This window comes from Pinus tabuliformis, chromosome 7 (assembly GCF_031772625.1).
Source record: "Pinus tabuliformis cultivar Carrire ecotype Pingquan chromosome 7, CPIR1, whole genome shotgun sequence".
In the NCBI taxonomy this organism is placed as follows: domain Eukaryota; kingdom Viridiplantae; phylum Streptophyta; class Pinopsida; order Pinales; family Pinaceae; genus Pinus; species Pinus tabuliformis.
The window spans coordinates 1,700,535,597-1,700,556,169 of record NC_142293.1 but is presented as its reverse complement, the minus strand read 5'-3'; the positions used below and the strand labels follow the sequence as shown (position 1 = coordinate 1,700,556,169).

Below are 20,573 nucleotides of genomic sequence, written 5' to 3'. Positions count from 1 at the left end.
GGGTTGAGTTACTAGTCCCTAGAGTTGGTTTGGACAAACGCTTTGGAGCCCTGGACGACCATGGGTTGAGTTACTAGTTCTTAGATCCCTAGACAACTTGGGTAGAGACTGATATGGTTGGTATTAGCGATGTCCAACCATGAGATGGAATCACTGGTTGAGGGTTCAGTTGGTTTGACCTTTGGAAGCCCTGATTTGGTTTTGTTTGGTTTATTCCATGAAATCCCACATTCATGCTTGGAATATGGCATGGGGGTGATTCACTAAAAGAGAGATTTTGTTCAGCCCAATCTATGGTCAGGTGGTACATGGAAGTCTCTGACTCGGTTGGTATTTTCATATGTTAATAAGAGTTATTCTTCTATTGTGATTCATGTATTTTTTGTAGTGATTATGTTGGTGATGTTATGGATGGATTGCCATGGTTTATATGTTGGTTGTATGTTGTTTATATGACGTGTTTCATCTATGGCTCTTGTCATGAATTGGTTAGCTATTGATCGGTTGATGAAAGTATGGATTAATAAGTGTTGTTGCAACTATGTGGAGAGGGCATAGGGTCTTCGGTGATTCTTAGATGAATCTAAGACTTTATGATCAGATATGCATTCATGACCTATATCTTACATGTTTTCCATGTGTTTGACGAAATGTTTGTTATGTTCTAGGCAATCTAGGTCAATTTCTACCTTCAAGTTTGTATGTTTAGCCTTGTTGTCATGTCATTAATGATTTTAAGAAGTCTCAGGAAGTTATGGGCAATGGTTTGGAGGCTGACCTGGAATTGAGGTTATGATCTCAAGACTGCACCCTCTGAACTGGACAATTTGGGTCACAACCACACTCAGGCAGGCTTGTGAGTGCAGTTGGAGGCCTTCAACCACATGGAGGCCTTGTCATGCATGCGGTTGGGGGTTAAGTTGTGTGAAAAGGAGCCCCAACTTAGGGTTTGGTCACCTAGGGTGGTTCTTTGGCCCTTGAGTGTCCCTATAGCCCTGTGGAATGTTATGAGTTGTCAGTCGGTGGTTAGTTGTAGGCCCCACTTCCTTAACTAGAGCTAGAAGGTTGGTTCATGTCATAATAGCTCTCGTCTCATGTTTACCCTAGGAGGCCAATGAAATTGGGTAAATGTGGGAGGTGTGGTTACATAATGAGTGTTTAAACTCTAATTGCATAGGATCTTGGGCACATGAGTGGCTAGATGATTGCTAACATGTAAGAAGAAAGTAAGTGCAAAACAAGCTTAAAGTTGTGAGAAATTTGGAAATTATCATTTACACTACAGTGCCATAGAGAAAAAGGAGCAACTCCACTGAAATGGTAGTTGCCTAACTTGTGATACTGATTTTTTCCAAGCCAAAGCACTAAGGACCAGGTCAACAAAGAACGATAATTAGAGCTATTGCAGGCCACTGTTGACGAGACATATTGGTTGCATTAGTCACCAACTTCTTTGAAGTTGAGCTCGATATAGGTGAGAATGTGCAGAGCCATGACCAAAATTAACATTGCCTGGTACTTTAAACAAGTGGAGTCCCAACTGACAGATTGTTTGCATGAAATATAATTAAGGTCTGAGTGGAGGATGCTTAGAGTATTAATGTTTTGAATGACGATCGAAATGCATTTGGAGTAATACATTCTTATTTACCATGGGGGCATGATACCATGTCCCTTGGTCCTTTGGTTAAGTGGGACAACGACAGCTTGCCCACCCCCCTCTTTGTCTTAGAAAGCACCTTGTACAAATGCTTAATTAAGAAAGTCAACTAAAATGGAAAAATATAAAAATGAAAGGAATATAAGCATCATCCACAATAGACACAAATATTTTCCTTGGGAAACTCTTACACGAGAAAACCCAGCTAGAAGGCTGCTTTGCTCTCTTTTCTTTGCTATGGAAAATGTGCAACTTCCAATCAAGAGGTACTCCCTATGGAGTCACCTGAGACCAATGGCTTGGAAGGTTGTTATAGAACATTAATCCCCTCTATTATGCTATTTTGTTTTCCTACTCTCAGTTGCTTTGTTCTCTATGGAACAAAATCTAATAGCATCAAATGGAACCCCCACTCCTCTTAGTGGCCCAATTTATAACATAGCCAATAGCCAACCAGGCGTAAGGTTTGGCTCTTTCAGCTTTCAACTAGAGTTATGGGTTTGAACCTTCCAAAGTCTTCTTCGTAGTCCACATGTGGCTATCCCCATATGCATGAATAACAAGGTTGACATGGAATTCATTGGAACTATAGTGGTTAAACATGGTAGGTCAACTTGTAAGAAGCATACATTTTGCACATGAACATTTACATGATTCTTGCATGGTTGGAAAGGTCTCTGAGTGTAAAGAATTGTCTTGTGGTCTAGAGCTAAAGCGTGAAAGTTTGACTGATCCAGGTGGATATTGGTGGCCACCTGCCAAGTCCACCTGGACCCCCACCATTGTCTTTCTCAGCATTTTCAGTTTCCTTAATTGTAGCACAACTTACTATTTTAGCAGTTTTTCGGGTCCTGAACTTCCGGAGCCGTTTTGAGGCCCTAAACGACGTTTTTTGGGGAATCCGAGGGCAACACGAGTCCATGGAATGGATAGTGCTCGGATAGATCTTTCTAATGAGCTATTGTACGCGTCAAACGGAGATCATATGCCAAAGTTACGACCCCGGGAAGTTGATGTACCAACTTACCCCCAAACGGGGCCCACAGTTTGGCGTTTCATCTCCTAGGGTTAGGTTTTGGAATGTTAAGGGTTTTTCCATTGTTTCTCAACAATAAATAGGCCTTCGAGCCTCATTGTAACACAGTTCAGAGGCATGTAGCCATCACATCTCTTCTCAGAGATAAGCTACCATCGCCCCAGCTAGTTTATTGCCATTTCTGTTTGTAAGCATATTTCAGTATTTTCCATTAATGAAATGAAGTATTATTTCCGCTGCATCTTTGTGTATATGGTTATCTCTGTAATTTGTTGCGTTCCTGTTTAAATCCGGATCATTGACCCCCAAAACCATCATTTTATGCCTCAAAATGGCCATGGAAGGTTTTAGACCACAACTCTCCAAATTGGGACTCATCGGTAAAGATGATCTTGTATGTTAATTCCTCCAATTTTTCCACTCTAAAAGCATTGAGATAGATGACAAGCAATATGATGATCTAATCCATATTAGTTATGTTTATAAAATCACTAATTTTTCCATTTTAAATGTTACCTCCACTAGTGCTAGGGATTAAAGAGGGAAGAAAATTTGAAGCATTTATAACTACAATGTTTACCTCTAAAACTGATTGCCAATCTAAACAAAATGGAGATCCTCAATCAACACTTGCAATTGAATCTTCTAGAACAACATGAGCAAGAGTCATAATACAATAACAACCTATGTTATTTCAAATCCACAAATTGCAAGCCCTGAATTATTGGCACTTGTCAATATCCCTACCATATAATTCTCCTACATTGAAGCTACTACTATCATTAGTAATTTTTTAGTGGTGGGTTTCTTTCCATGCTCACAGTGCTCTTCTCCTCATTGTTACAACTTAAGCTAATCAAGTTACAACTCTTTAGTGACAAGGTCTATCCGTATGCGAGCAAAGATAGAAAATATGACTAGACTTCATGCATAATTTGTGTTGATCTTAATCATTCAGATCTTTGCATTGTGCTACGACATTAATAAAATAGAAAGATCACAAAAGTAAAATGCATTTTTTGTGCCATCTTAAGTTTCTATAGAGAAAATTCACCATCTCCTTAGTAATGAGTTGCAAATAAAAAAAATAATTAATTTAAAAAAAAAATAAAAAAACGTTCCATTTAACTTTTAGCCATAGTTACCTTTAATTATTTTTTAAAAATATATTATTATTATTATTTTAAATTATTAAAAATAATTTTGTTAATTAATTATTACTATGTACATTTATTGTTAAATTTATTAAATATCAACAAACTATTTCTTCCTTTTTAACTAAATTAAATGCAAGAAAGATTAACCTAAAATGCAAAAAAAAATCTACCCACTAACGATTGCTATCACCATAATTGTGATGAGTTCTGTTGAACTTGAGCTTCAAAACTTGTTAACATAATTGGGTTCCTAAAAAATAACTTTGGTCTTCAATCCCTCTCTATAAAATTTAAACTAAACGTAACTCAATCGAATTAATCTAGAATTCTTCAATTTAAAGATAAACAAACTTACATTCAGGTATTCAAAATTTATCGATCCCATCCGTAAAATTTAAATAAAATAACATATTTCCATATAATCCTTTTTAAAACATTAAAAATACTCAATAATATATCCACATGGCGTTAAAAAGTGTATGACCTTCCAATTCATACCCAACTTGAAATATATATAACCAGTTTCATCAACTAATCGGACAATCTTCAAGGTGATGACGAGTCCACAGAATCTACCGTCTGACTAGAACCTACAGAACGCTGCAAAGCTAAGCGGTGATCGGAAAGTCCGAGTATTTTTTTCCCCAAAGAATTGACCATGGCAGATGGCGGGAGGAATAATTTCCATCGGCAGGAATGCAATTGCTGTCACAGAAATGCTTATGGAGTGGAACAATCTCTGGAAGAAATGGATTTTCACCGAAGTCTGGGCAGTGCCTGCATGACAGGTGACTTTCAGCGAATAGAGAGGCTGGTTTCCAAGGGGGTTGATGTAAACGCTGAGGATGCCTCTGGATATGCTCCGCTGCATTATGCTTCCAGAAATGGTCATGTTCAAGCTTGCTCCCTTCTCTTGAAGGTGCCCATTTGGTTTTTCAAATTCTTTTGTTGATTCTTCTCGTTCGATTTTTCGACCCGGTGTTTTTAATTTTACTAGATTTTGATAGGAATGAAAATGAATTCCATGTCTATTAGTCACTCACATTCTTACATCCATTTAGAATTTTAAAACAAAATGGTAAATATAATTAAAACTCGCTTATAGCAATTCTGATAACGCAGGTACCCTCCGAATCACCTCGAGACTCTAACAAATTGAACACTCTCCAAAACATCTCAAATAATCTAACAAAACTAACATCTAAATTGTGTGGTGAATTGTATAAACCTTCTAACCTCCTTTCATGCTCTAAATAGAGAGCAGATCCTACATACCGCGTCAACACCTTGTTAAAGGCATCTCAACTAAATCTTACAGGGTTTTCTTTTGTTTAGTCCTCACTGCTATTTAGATTTGTATTGGCTTTGCAATGCCAATAGCTATGCTCTTTGCATATAGCCTTCTAAGATCCATGATTATTGTTATTGTTAAAGTTCATATGTAGCCTATTTAGCCCAAATATGTTGAGGAGAAGCAAACAAAAGTATCCTAAATCTGAGAAGACTCAACTAAACCAGATGCTAGACCACTACCATTTCTTGGAGAGCTTGGTTTGCATTGCACAATTCAAACATCAGATAACTTGATGTGCATTATACAATTCAAACTTTAGAATTGAACCGACTCACAGACGCTGTGACAAATATGGGAGTAACTATGTGTCATGTACCCAGTCGCCTTCCTTTGAGCAGTGGGCCACCATCTGAAAGGAATTCTTTTATTTCTGCCCATCTGATTTTTGTAACAGGTTTCTTATGTAATCTACAAGAATTGTTTTGACTACAAAGCTGATATTGTTTCCATGGAAACTGAACGGTTATGAATCAGATAATGATTCTCATATATTGCAGAGGATTAATGAACAAAGACTTGTTTCCATTCATCCATTATAACCAGGCTTTACAGAGAAAAATTACAGTGGTTAGCAATCTGAAAATAGTGCCATACATATATAATTCACATATACTGCAAGGCCCGATAAACATAAGCAGCATCAAACAAGTCCACATTTCATTTATCATATTATGATCTTCGCATTTAAAGAGCCATAATTTATACATTTTCAAGCACACGTATGAAACAATGAAAATGCCAGGAATAACAGAGCTTAATAGAGCAGCAAATACGAGTACTCAATCAAATCTGTCCATGGCAACTGGCTACATCAGAGCTATTCACCACCCAGCCAGCGGCTTTCAACATGGGTACACCCCTGAGCTGGGCTATGAAGCAACAAGGGCTAAGGAACTTTCTACTGGGCTTGATTCTCCCTCAACCCAACCCAGAATGCTCAGGACTCAGGCTTCTCAACCATCCTTGAATCACACGTACGGAATTCCCTTCTCTGCTATGCACTCTTGTAGAAAATCATCTCAGTCCATCTGCTAATTGCCCTCTGGTGAAACCTGGTATTATAGTCTTGGGTCCTAACTGTCCCAAGAGTCAGGACTTTGCTGTTATTTGACAGTTCAAGCTTCCTTCACCATCCTCAAGCTCTCTACAGTCTTGCCATATACAGTTCAGCATTTCATTAGCATAGCAATATGGTTTGCAAGTTTAGTGAAGTAAGCAAGAAGAAACCAGGAAACCTGGGATGCCAAGAGAGAGAATTCATCATGGATCAATATTTTAAGACCAATGGTGATCCAGGTGGATATTGGTGGCTACCCGCTAATTCCACTTGGATCCCCACCAGTGCTTTTTTCAGTTTTTCAGTTTCCTTAATTATAGCACAATTTACTATTTTTAGCAGTTTTTCGGGTTCTAAACTTCTTGAGCCGTTTTGAGGCCCTAAACGACGATTTTTGGGAAATCTACAGCCAGTGATTTTTTGGTCAAAAAATTGTCTTTTCCGTCACTTCGGAGAGATCTTTCCAATGGGCTATCATGCACGTCAAACGGAGATAATATGACCAATTCGCGACCCCGGGAAGTTGGCTGTCCAACTCACCCCAACGGGGCCCACAAACTCTTGGTGTTACATCTCCTTGGGTTAGGGTTTTGGTTGTTTAGGGTTTTCTCTTATTGTTCAATAATAAGAAGGTCCTTGAGCCTCATTGTAAGATAGTTCAGAGGCATGTAGCCGCCACATCTCTTCTCAGAGATAAGCTACCATCGCCCTAGCTGGTTTATTTCCATTTCTGTTTGTAAGCATATTTCAGTATTTTACATTAATGAAATGAAGTATTATTTCCGCTGCATATCTGTCTTTATGGTTATCTGTGTATTTTATTGCGTTCCTGTTTAAATCCGGATCAGTGGTATCAGAGCGGTCTGCTTTTTTCTCTGTTTTTCTTTGCATGTCCCCAACGAGGTCGGGATATAAGGAGTTAGGGCTTGAATTGGTTGAACCTTTGCAAGACCAGCCTCGCAAATCTCGACGACCTCCCATGGCGGATGAGAAGAAAGACGAGGGGGCAGGAGATCCTATCAAAATCTTGCTCGAAGAAGCCCTCGAGTGGCAAAGGAACACGATAATGGATAGCTTTGCGTAGATCCTTCAGCGGCTACCCAGAGGCGACGCATTTGCTTCCAACAGCTACTCTGGAAATGCCACACCTTTTAAGGTACAAGTTAATTTTGAAATCCCCATCTCCGAGGATCAAATAGACGCAGATGCCGTAGATAAATGGTTAAATCTGCTAGATGGGTATTTTTCTGTTCATGAATTTTCAAGTCGGGAAAAGATTGTTTTCACTCTTCTCAAAGCAGCCCCCCACGTCAAGGATTGGTGGGAAACCTACTGCGAGCAGAAGGATGAAAGTACAGGCTCACTGTTTTTAGCCGCACCCACTTGGAATGACTTCCGGGATGCCATCAAGGAGCAATACTACCCTGTCAAAAGCTATGAGGACAAATACATCAAATGGACCACACTGCGGCAGGGACGAGACCAAGATGTGCCGGAGTTCACAAACATTTTTCATACCCTTCGCACACAATTGGGTATCAAATATTCTGAGCTGCATCTGGTACTCAAATACTGCGGCTGCCTACAGAGATACATCCAGGAAGAGATGGAGTTCCTGAACATCTCCTCTCTCGGCATGGCGTACCTATATGCTGTCAAAATCGAGCAAAAGTTCAAATTGAAGAAGCGAGACTTTGGATCTGCAAATCCGAAGCCCAAAGGACAAAGCCAAGGCGGGGTGACCCAAGACAGCCCGTCGAAGCCGCAAGAAAAGAACGACACCACGAAGCCGAAGAAGGACACAGGAAAGTGGTGTGAGTTCCACAAGAGTCCCACTCATAACACAAGTGAGTGTCGGACCAAGTAGTCGCTGGTGGCCGAATTGAAGGCTACTGAATCAGATGCATGTTCTGACCTTGAACCAGAACCTGACAAGGGGAATGGCAAAGGGAAGCAGATCATTGATGCGGAGCCCAACGCCACTGTTGCCACCGCCAAGATCCAGAAAAATGAGCCCGAAGATCCAGAGGAGGGGGAACGTCTTTTCCACTCACAGATGTGGGTGAAGGGTTCGCCGTTGCAATTCATTGTCGACAGTGGTAGCCAAAAGAACCTTATTTCAGCAGAGGTCGTGAAGCAGTTGGGCCTACCGACTACACCACACCCGCAGCCGTACAGTATCGGGTGGCTTCACGAAGGACAAGATCTCAAAGTTCATCAGCAGTGCCGCCTTCCCTACAGCATCAAGCCCTTCACAGACAAGGTATTATGTGATGTTACACCTCTGGATGTTTGCGATGTACTATTAGGCCAGCCATACTTGTGTTGGTGACATGCTGTGTATGAGTCAAGGCCTCGCGCTGTCATTATTTCTTTAGATAATTCGTTATACAGGATACCGGAGGTAGCCCCACCTACCGCCACCTCTTTGATCACTCCCAAGAAAGGCAGCAAGCTCATCTCCCAGACTAGGAAATTCATTTTCTGTCTAGTTCACTCCCAAAGTAAGGGGAAGATCGTTGCTACATCCATGACCCCCCACAAAGGGTTCCTCCACACAGCAGCAGCAACAAAGGGATACGGTCATGACAGAACACAGGAACAACTTCTCCTCACCCACAGGGGTACCACACAAGTTTCAGGTGGGCTACAAAGTTTGGTTACACTTGCAGAGAGAACGCCTTACTAGAACCCATCAGAAACTCAGGCCACTCCCACATGGTCCTTACACCAGTACCAAGGCTACGGGCAACAATGCTTTGAAGCACAACATTCCTCCATTCCTTCGCTTGCACCGAGTGTTCAATGTGGACTATCGTCGACCATGCTTCCCACCATTTCTGGATACATCAGAGATTGCAGAACAGCTCACCAGAGACCCAGCTTAGGAGAAGCTTCCTCAACTTAGGGAGGAACTCAACGCAATGGGGACCATTGCTTCCTAAGGGGGGAGGAATGATCCAGGTGGATATTGGTGGCCACTCACTAATTCCACTTGGATCCCCACCAGTGCTTCTTTTAGTTTTTCAGTTTCCTTCAGTTTTTCGGTTTCCTTAATTATAGCACAGTTTACTATTTTTAGCAGTTTTTTCGGGTCCTAAACTTTCGAAGCCGTTTTGAGGCCCTAAACGATGTTTTTTGGGAAATCTATCGCCAACGATTTTTTTGTCAAAAAATCGTCTTTTCCGTCGTAGTCCTCGGAGAGATCTTTCCAATGGGCTATCATGCGCGTCAAACGGAGATAATATGACCAATTCGCGACCCTGGGAAGTTGGCTGTCCAACTCACCCCAACGGGGCCCACAAACTCTTGGTGTTACATCTCCTCGGATTAGGGTTTTGGTTGTTTAGGGTTTTCTCTTATTGTTCAATAATAAAAAGGCCCTTGAGCCTCATTGTAAGATAGTTCAGAGGCATGTAGCCGCCACATCTCTTCTCAGAGATAAGCTACCATCGACCTAGCTGGTTTATTTCTATTTCTGTTTGTAAGCATATTTTAGTATTTTACATTAATGAAATGAAGTATTATTTCTGCTGCATATCTGTCTTTATGGTTATCTGTGTATTTTATTGTGTTCCTATTTAAATCCAGATCAAATGGATAGCCACGGATGAATTCCAAAGGTCTTTCCAGTAAGAAAGGAAGGGTAATCTGTATGTCAGACGATATAAGTATTAGAGCGTGTCTAAGATACTTTGGAAGTCAGTGAATCAAAGTTGTGCACAACGAAGTACAACGTGAGAGGGAGTTGGTCACATTGTAAGTGAAGGGCTCACTACAATGTTGAAGTTGCAGGCAGGTCTCTGGTATGAGGACAGGTTGGAGGGGTTGTCCAACTATACTCCTTGGAAGGAAAGGATCAAGTTGGTCTTGCAAGTCAACAAGATCTGGGAGTTCGCCGAGAAAGAGATCAAGAAGCCAATCGACCCTAAGGAGCTGGAAATATATGAAGATTTGGATGCAAGGGCGAGATTGATCATCCTAGATGGTGTGAAGGATGCCCTAATACCTCATTTGTCCGAGAAGAACAATGCACATGAGATGTGGATGGCTCTTCAGAATTTGTTCCAGAATAAGAACGAGAACCGAGTACTGGTATTGGAGGATAAGTTGAAGTCCACCAAGATGGTAAAGGGTGAAAGCGTGATCTCATATTTGACGAGACTATCTCAGGTCAAAGATGAGCTTGTTGCAATTAGATGGAGATATGGTAAGGATTGCCTTGAAAGGGTTCACCGAGGAATGGAAGTCCACCAAAGGGATCGTTGCCAGGGAGAAGCTGCTAGACTGGGATAGGCTGTGGGATGACTTCATTCAGGAAGAGTTGCAAGACGAGGATCTTCATCCAAAGAAGAAGTCTTTCGTTGATGACGTGGCACTTGCAGTGCAAATGGAGGGTAAGCAAAAGAAGGACTTGAGTAAGGTCAAGTGTTTCAACTGTGGCAAGATGGGTCATTATTCGATATGTTCGATGAAGAAGAAGGGAGATGATGAGAAGAGGAAAGGAAAACAGGTCGTCGGTGTTCCCACTTCAGCTGAGATAGATGTTCTCACCATGAGATTGGAAGAGGAGGACTTTGCTATTATTTCTCATTTCTTGCAGGGTAGTATCAATGAGGATGGATGGTATGTGGATAGTGGTGTGACGAAGCATATGACAGAGTCACATGAGGTTTTTGAGACTAGCTGAATGGGACTCGAAGTTGCACATGGTGTTGGGCAAGAAGAGTTAGTTGGATATCCGAGGATCAGGTTTTGTGCCATTCATGATGGAGACAGGAGGTGTGATGCGGGTCCAGGATGTACTGTTTGTACAAAGACTCAGATATAGCGTGATTTTTGTCTTGATGATTGAGAGGAAGGGGTTTGAGGTCTTGTTCCAGGATGGGAAGGCAAGACTCAGGCCCAGAGGCTCTAAGTCCGATGGGATTGTACTTAGAGTTAGAGAGCATGGTCTCTATAGGTTGATGAACAAGCCTGTGGATCATGGAAAGAAGCAGGTAGAGCAGGTGCAGGTTCCAGAGAAGCAGGAGTGGGTGCAGGCTTCAGAGGAGCAGGTATAGGTTCTTGAGAAGAAGGTTCACCTTCCTGAGAAGAAGGTCTAGGTTCCAGAGACTCAGAGGGAGTTGAATTCGAGAGGGAGCTTGCAGATTCAGAGGGAGTATTTGCAGTCCAAGAAGAGCGCGTGGTCGGTGGGGAGGAAGGGTGCTTCTACAACTGCCAAGAAGGATTCATGGAGAGAATGGAAGACGTTACAAGAAAAGAAGAAGAAGCAGGGTGCTTCCAGCAGTGACAACGAGACTTCCGAGAAGGGTGTAGTTCACTGTATAGGGATTGCTGCGATTGTGAGTGCTAGGAGTTGGGCAAGTGTTGCGAGCAGTGATGATGAGGACGAGATGCTTCCTAGTCCTGGAAGTGCCTCCCTTGGTAAGAGGGAATGTTGATTTGTGTAGCTTGGGAGGTACTCCAAGCCCTTGGGTTCGGGGTTTGGAGGGCAAAGCCCCACAAGGGTCACTTGTGGGCTTGGAACCCAAGTACGGGGTTTTGCACCAAATCGTGCTTTGGGCATTTCTAGGAGCACATTTATACATGTGATGGCATGAGACGATAGAGGGCGGAAAGAAGAATCCAATGCTTCGAGAATCGTCGAATTTCGAGTTGTAGAAGTGGAGATATGAATTTTTGAAGATATTTTTGGGGTTGACACCATAAGTGTCAAGGTCGGCCTAAGGTTATGTTAGGCTTATGACAGTTGGACAACCCCTAAAATGTGACGTTTTGGAGCCCTTCTCTTTGATATAAATAGAAGGTGATATGGAGGCTATTACTCATCCATTTTGTGCAACATAAGGAACAAAAGGGTAGCGTAGAAGGGGAAGAGGCCTTCTATTAGCTGCAGGAGACTAGGGCAGAAAAATGAGGAGAAAAAGGGCCATTTTGGAGCCTCTTGTGACTGTGTTGAGGATTATCCCATGCTGCAGCTATGCCAAGGGTGTTAAAGGATGAACGCATGACTGATATGGCAACAATGAGGTGAGTTAAACCTTGTTTTGTGTGGGGTGTAGGCATTGGAGATTAACTGTGGTAGGCCGCAAGCAATACCACCATAGGGAGCCATCTAGGCAAGGTTGTCTGAGGTGATATATGCTGAGAACAACGAAACAATAGGTGGGCACACTCCCATGGTTACACTGCATTGATTGGAGGTTGTTTGGGTGGTATACTTAGGGCTGTTGCAACGTACAAGTGCCCAAACCAGGGATAACAGAGATATATCAGAACTGAAGCTAAGTTTGCCTTGTGTTGGGTCATAGTTTGTTGACCAGTTTGGATCAAAATATTGCAGCTTGTGGAAGCCATGTATTGGAGTTGACTTGGGTGGCGAGAAGACTTCAATTAGGAGTAGATTTCATAGTGAAGTATTGGGCATCATTGGTTTGGTGGAGGGAAGTGTGTTGATAGCCCAAAGTAGCACTAGACGAGCTATCTTGAAGTGACGAAGAGGAGTTGAAGGTTGGGTGAAGATTGGTGCCGAAGTGCAATGCCTTGATGGACAAAGGTGACTACTAGCTTGACGGATTGGAGTTCAGGGATTAGGCCTACCCAAAGAGCAGATTGGATCAGCTCGTGTACATGCAACAGAAGTGACTTGCAGCAGTGTTAGGTGGTAACCCTCCTCGAGTCTCGATGTATTGTCCTTTGAAGGACTGAGGGGCAGCGAGTGAGCAGTACAGGAGCGAATGACCGGTAGGACAAGATACAACATAGAGTCTGCGCATCATGTTTGTCATTGTATCTTGTATACCATAGACTGTTGTATTTTTCAGATTTGGTTTAATATAACGAAGATTGGGTTTAGTATTGTACAATTTGTTAAAAACTGTGTATATTTGTGCATGCGTGATTTACTGCTTTATATTTTCTGCTGTGCAAAGTAGTTCTGGTTGAGATTCTTGGTTTGGTAGCGTTAGTGATTTTAAGACTCTAATCTAGACCCAAGGTCGTGGAAATTCAACAAGCAACTCCATGGTGCTACCAGTGATTGGAACCACAATAACCAAGATAGCTAGCAATGAGTGTAATAACAACCTTCAGACATTCACACATGAATATACAAGATTATATTAACAATCATCATTAATAGAACAAGGTTGTCACATCTTGTAATCTAAATGTGTCCAACCTGATACTTATCTGAATATATTAAAATGGCTGGCAACTGAAAGGGGGACTTCAACTCTCCACCAAACCATGGGCCGGATACAGTGCAATCTCTCTTACAGCTAACCACCTCTGAGCCAAATCCAAATTTGAGGGGATGCTTGCACAGGGGATTCACACCAAAGGCTTGGTCAATCACTCAGCAGATGGAGTCCATTGTCTATGTGGTTTATCAACTGCTCTCTAGCAGTAAGCACCATAATGACTCACTTACTCTCTAGGTTCAATCACAGGGCTTCACCCAAAGTCCAAATGGGCTATTGCTCAGTTCTAGGAGATTGAATCCATTATGTAGGAGGTTTAACATTTGTTGTTTCGTGACAAGCACCACAAGGTTCTGTAGTCCACTGTCCAGGTGGCTTAACAGCTCTTCCAGCAAGCACAGTAGTGGCTCAGATTACCCTGTCAAGTGGTTCATCAGCCAAATAGCAAACACCAAGTGGTTTAACAGCTATTCAGCAAGCACGAAGTGGTTCAGTCATCCACTGAGCTTCCCACTGACCATTCAAGCTTGCCTCTATACAAGACAGTGCAGGGAATCACACCCCTGGCTTTTGAACATTGGCTCAGTGATAGTGCAGAACACTTCAATCTTTGAACTGGTCTTCCAACAGCTCCTTGCTTTCCTTCTCTGCAAAGCTTTTACAAGGTTGCTCCTCCGCGCCACTCTTCTTCGTACAGGTGTATACAGACTTCTCCCCCCATGTTTTTTTTCCTCTGCGTCTATCTATCTGTTGTGTTGTCTCTCTCTTGTTTAGCCAGTGAACCTTCACTTTTCTTCCCATAGGCAGCTGCTCCCTTGTCTTGATCCACAAGGAGGGGACAGGGACGGGCACTCTCCAACACCCTTGCTGCCCACTCTGAAACTTCAAATCCTGTCAGCGCAGGCTGATCTGTGGTCAGGGTGATAGTTAAGGGGATTTAAATGAGGTTGGTATGGGCCTGCTCACGGCATGCCACAAGCAATCTCCTCAGAGCACTGGTTCAGTGTGTCCCTCCCTTCAGCAAGCCACCAATTTATTTTCACATAAATTTACATATGTCCAAAATTTCCCACAGTGATATTTACATATATGGGGTGCAGTAAAAAGGGCTGTTACAAATGCCTACCTGCATATATGGATCCTAGGGTGCATTTGCATTAATTCCGAATCCTGATTTAAGTGCATCATTCTATTATAATTATCAGTTTTTTTCCTTTCTTCTTTTTGCAATAATTTAAACAGTGCATTACACAAGCACTTTTAGCCTTTCAGGTGTCTCTGTTAATTCATTACACTTCACATTTTGTTATTAGGATCAGTGTTGATAATATCGGTATCGGGAAAATATCGGCGAGGGTCCGGAAAATATCTTATCGGAAATATCGGCGAAAATATCGGCAAATATCGGCAAGCATAAAAAATGCATAATATATTCATTTTTTTTCAGATTTCTAAACATATAAAGCAATAACAACATGAACTAAACACATTGGCACATAAATATGAAGAAAACACTGATATATATGATGTCAAATAGAAATGATACATCAAACTTCAAAGTCGATACCAAATCCTGCTGATCCCTGATAGTGATAAATTGATAATTGTCCAATCAAGGACTCAAACAAAAATTAAAATAACATCACATATCCTGCTGATCCCTGATAATGATAATTGTCCAATCAAGGACTCAAACAAAACAACATCACATATATAAAAGTTTAAAAGTATTTCATCATCATCAGTTATAAACTTATATGTAGCAAAAGTTGCAAAACAAATAAAACTAGCAGCTATCTATCTGAGACCATTGGCCTCTCCCTAGCAGCTTTCTTTCTGTCTTGTTCAGCAATTGCTTCACGAGCTTTTTGTATAACCTCTGCACTAGAAACCATACAAGGCATCACATCTGCTGCATCATATGCAGAGAGTTTAGCCAGATGGTATTTCAATCGTGTAATCCCTCCTGACATCTTGGTCCCACACAAGTTGCATGATATATATGCCTGATTTGCCCCACCAACAGCCTCCCCATACTCCCAAAATGGGTCCAAGGCTTTTGGCATATTTGACATTTGTAGTGAACTAATTCAAACCTAGGGCACAAAAAAAACAAAAAATTGGCATTAAATGAGTATAACTATACAGTGCCCAGCAAACACTCAAGAAACTATTTTAATTTTTAAAGCAACATCTTCATGTTCAGAATTTAAACAACAAAAGCAAGCATAAAAAATGCATAATATATTCATTTTTTTTCAGATTTTTAAACATATAAAGCAATAACAACATGAAATAAAGTTTAAAGTTTAAACACATTGGCACATAAATATGAAGAAAACACTGATATATATGATGTCAAATAGAAATGATATATCAAAGGCGATACCAAATCGTGCTAATCCCTGATAATTGTCCATTCAAGGACTCAAATGTGGAGAACCAATACAAAATAACATCACATATAATAATAAAAGTATCTCATCATCATGAGTTACATGTAGCATAACAAATAAAACTAGCAGCTATCTATCTACTGCCCTCTCCCCCTTTTACGGGAAAACATGATGGGCTGTTTGTTAGGCCTGCCCCTAGTAGTAGAAGGCCCTGACACTGCCTCTGCACCTAATGTCAAATAATGAGTGATAGGCATGGAGCTATGCTCTCCTATATCTATAGCAGATGGTGTTGATGCTGATGCTCCCGCAGTGTCCTCCTCCAGCGCCTCCTGCTCCTCCTCTAAGTGCTGCTGCTCCTTTGACTCCGAGTCCTCCTCTTGCTGCCCCTGCTCTAATGGATCATCTGCCACTGGCTCCTCCAACCATGAAGGTGACTCCTCCAATATGGGCTCCTGAGACTCCACCCTCCACGGAGACAATACATCAATATTGTCTAAGGAAATGGCATCTGGATCCACTGGTGATTCTATTTGCCTCACTCGAAGTCGGATGTTGTAATGCACATACACCAAATCGTTGAGGCGTGCGAACTCCAACCTGTAAGAGTGTCAAAAAAAGTAATGAGTCTTGACTCTTGACTCTTGACACTTGAAGGTCATAAATTAAAAATTAAAAATTACAATAAGTGTAATTGCTCAACTGAAGGCTTGAGTTCAAAGTTATACCTGTTGCGCTTTTTGGCGTGTATTTTCTCAAATACACTCCAATTGCGCTCACACCCTGAAGAGCTACATGTTTGACTCAAGATTCGTATAGCCAAATTTTGCAAATTTGGTACCCTTGCACCATAGCTTCGCCACCAAAGATCTACAACAAATTAATGAAATAAAAAATTCAAAAACTTAAAAGTTAAAAGTTAAAAGTTAAAACATAATTAAATTCAAATTTCTAATTTCTAATGAGTGATGACTTGTCACTTACGTGGCATGAAGAGGGCCCTTTCCTTAATGGCATCATCAAAGCCAAATAGGCCAACACAATCCTGATAACTATGTATCTCGCGGCTGATTTTGCGACGAAGCTTAGAATCAGGTACCATCCTCTCAATACAGGAATGGAGCCCTTCTATCACCTCGCCATCAAAACGAAAATTGCATTTGTATGCAAATGCAGGGTTGAGGAAGAGTGCTGCTGCATGAATGGGTCGATGAAGCATCCCTGTCCACCGACTATCGATCACATCCCATAACATCATCTGCCTATTAAGGCCAGCAGAACCCTTGTCTGCATAATAGGAACGAATGGCCTCCTTGGCCCTATCCATGCCCTCATACAAATAAGGCATTGCAGGCTTCTCTCCATCCACCAATCTAAGAACCTTTACTATAGGTTCGCTAACTGCACATGCTTCTTGTACTCCACGCCAAAATGTCTCAGAGTACACCATTTTTTCAATGGCTCTCCCATCAGGTCTCCTGCTGTATCTACAAGTACGCCAATCATCAGACACAAACATTTGCTTCAACTCGTACTGACATCGAAGCAAAGACTGAAGAGTAATAAAGGTTGTGGCAAAACGTGTGATGGCAGGACGCCGCAACTCCTTGTTTTTAGTGAACCTCCTCATAAGGCTAAGAACAAAAGCATGGTTATAAATAAACTTGGGGATGCTCCTAGCCATATCAACTGCCTCCTTGATGAAGGAGAGTTTCCCCATATCCTCAAGCAACAAATCAAGACAATGCGCTGCACATGGAGTCCAGAACAATGTGGGATGCCTCTCCATAAGCATTATGCCGGCAGACACATAATTAGCTGCATTGTCTGTTACGACTTGCACCACATTCTGCACACCAATCTCCTGAATGAACCCATCTAACAACTCACATATCGTTGCTGCATCTTTGATATGTTCTGATGCATCCAACGATTTAATAAACATGGTACCTTTAGGACAATGTACCAAGAAATTTAGAAGGGTCCTACCCTTCCTATCTGTCCAACCATCAGACATCACTGTGCATCCAGTGACTTCCCATGTCTGTTTCAACTCCGCCAATCTAGAGTTGATGTCCTGTTTTTCTGCTTGAAGAATTGGCCCCCGCAACTCCTCATATGTGGCACTTTTGTACCCTGGGCCCACAACAGCAATAGCATCACACATTGGTTGCCAAAATGGATTGGTTTTTGTGATGCTGAGAGGTAAGTCGCTCCAATAAATACACCTCCCAATTACTCTATCTGCTTCTTCCTTCTCCTTTTTTTTATAAAGCGATTTTATGCCAGGTTGTGCTCCAGCTCCTGTTCGTGGAACAAAAAATGATGACCTCGCATTCACACTAGCAGTAGCGCTAGCATGTGATGGTGTGCCAGTTGTGGAGCCCCTCCCACTAGGGCCAGTAGGGCCACTACCCTGAACATCAAAATCAGAAGAAGATATCCCAAAAGATCTACCTGCACGTTCAGCTTTGTTTCTTTCCGCCTCTTCCTTCTTTCTGTCCTTTTCTTCAATTGCCTCAAGAGCTTTTCGTATAAGCTTCGGACTAGAAACTTTACAAATGCCAACATCTTGTCCAGGGAGTCTAGCAAGATGGTATTTCAGTCGTGTAACCCCGCCTGTCATCTTGTCCCCACACAATTTGCATGAAAGATATGCACGATTTGTCCCACCATCAGGGATCCCATACTCCCAAAATGGGTCCAAGTTTTTTGGCATATTTGTATTTTGTAGTGGGCTAACTCAAAAGGAAACCTACAGCACCAAAAAATTTTTGGAATTAGTAACTTAATAACTTAATAAGTAATACGAATTTACGAAATTCCATGGGTGCAGGTCTCAATATCAAATCCTCATTCTTCAAAGACAAATGGAATAAACTTTAACAAAGTTCTACAATCTGCAATCTTCACACAAAGGACCCTAGTCAAGCTATGTAGAAAAGACTAAAAGAGTCAAAAGACATTAAAATCATAAAATATAAATGTATTCAATAACAGCGTTAGAGGACTGCGATTTGGCTGCTACAGGCAGTGTATAGTTATACATTGAGGATAATAAAAGCATTTATAAATTATATTTATGCTTCTAATGTTGGCTTATATGCTATCTTCTGAGGATAAGCAACTGTTGGGAAAGATTTCAATATGGTAGAGTGGGAGGGCAACTGTTGTGAAAGATTTCAATATGGTAGAGTGGGAAGGCAACTTTCCTAATCTCAGGCCAAAACATGGGATTATGCTCCATCTATTCTTCTAATATTGGTTCACTAACAATCTTTCTGAGGCTAACAATTCTCAGTATTTTGGTCATGACTCATAACCACAGTGTTACGAAGTCTTATTTTTTACAGGCTGCACACTTTGAAAACTTGAATCAATTATATATTAACCCTGATTTAATTGCAGAGATTTTACAGTGATTTTTTTGAAAGGGGTTTGTCATTTCTTCTCGGCATTACATTTTTAGATCTAACAGTGTTTAATTGGCAGGGCTCTTGAGAAGGCTCATTACTTTTCAACACCAAGCTTGAAACTTTGCCTTATCTCTGGTGCAAAAGGGCTTGAAGCGACTTGGTTATCTGCAGAAAAATTCTGAAGGCTTTCAAGCCTTGAAAACTTAATAAAGTTCCCCTAATAATTTGACTAAATAGAACTCAAATATGACTAATTTTGGGAGCTAACTATTAGCGTTTCTGGCTTGCTGCTCCTCTGGCTGTGAGAGTTTTAGATCACTGGTGTAAGTTTGCAGGTGTTATAGTAAAATTTTGACGAAGATTTCATCATAAGTCTTGGCATAGAGACTGATTTTCAAGAAGATTGTTCATTGCTGCACAGTGCATATATGTCTAAGGCTAACAGGTTTGTGTTTCAGGTGTGACATTCCTCTTTGAAAGGGTTTCACTGTTTATTTGGGGTCTATACATTGATATTTGAAGGATCACATTAATATACCAGCAACAAAGGGAATGCCGCAAGGCTTCAAGCCTCAATCCTCTCCCTAACTTGACATATTTCCTCACCTTCACATACTTCAGATCTGAAGTAGTTGTTGCAGATCCTAATCTCACTGATAATACATAACAATAAGCCCTAAACACTAATAAAATAACACACAATAATCATAAAACAACTCACATATTCTTCTAATATTGGTTCACTAACACTGTGGTTATGACCAAAATACTGCGTATAAGACTCGACTCTCGACTCTCCATGGCACATGCATATAGAATGACGTGCGTCGTGCATACCTGTAGGCTGGCCGCTGTACAGTGTATGTAAACCCTCCTTCGCAGCCAAAGATCAACTTCAAACCCTCCGCACTGTTCGCACTCGGACTCTCCAGCTCTCGAAAATAAAATGACGCCCTTACGGTAAACAAAAACCTATTTATAAACTGTGCCGGCGATATATACCATCGTCGCGCGATTTTTATAAAAATATCGGCGATATCTCGGATTTCTCGCGAGATTTTCGAAATTAGAAAATATCGCGATTTTTGCCAGCCGAAATTTCGTTTTGATGAAAATCGCGCGATATTTACGAATATCGCCGAAAAATCGGCGATATTATCAACACTGATTAGGATATCCCGGATTAGATGATACAAAGGATCTCTGAATATGCTTGGACGTGAAGTTGCTGACATTCAGATTAAGATCTTTGTTTGGGATGATGATACTATGCATCGTGTTATGAGTTTGAG

General features: G+C 41.3%; 2 protein-coding genes across 3 annotated transcripts in view; one reads left to right on the top strand and one right to left on the bottom strand.

The window, feature by feature from the left end:
* The first annotated feature begins 4,371 nt into the window (after positions 1-4,371).
* Positions 4,372-20,573, top strand: part of LOC149255076 (uncharacterized) — a 178,481-nt gene continuing 162,279 nt past the window's right edge. Inside the window, exon 1 of one of the 2 annotated variants that reach the window (XM_089457164.1) lies at positions 4,372-4,772. In XM_089457164.1, coding sequence (XP_089313290.1) covers positions 4,512-4,772 — 261 coding nt within the window. In that variant the 5' untranslated portion in view covers positions 4,372-4,511. The remainder of the gene's footprint in view (positions 4,773-20,573) is intronic. The other variant, XM_089457165.1, reaches the window with a different exon arrangement.
* On the bottom strand, positions 14,073-17,384 carry LOC149255077 (uncharacterized). Its single transcript, XM_089460920.1, has 4 exons — positions 16,850-17,384; positions 16,594-16,735; positions 16,165-16,465; positions 14,073-14,360 (listed from the first exon to the last, which is right to left on the bottom strand). The coding sequence occupies exons 1-4, from the start codon at positions 17,382-17,384 to the stop codon at positions 14,073-14,075; spliced, it is 1,266 nt and encodes a 421-aa protein (XP_089317046.1).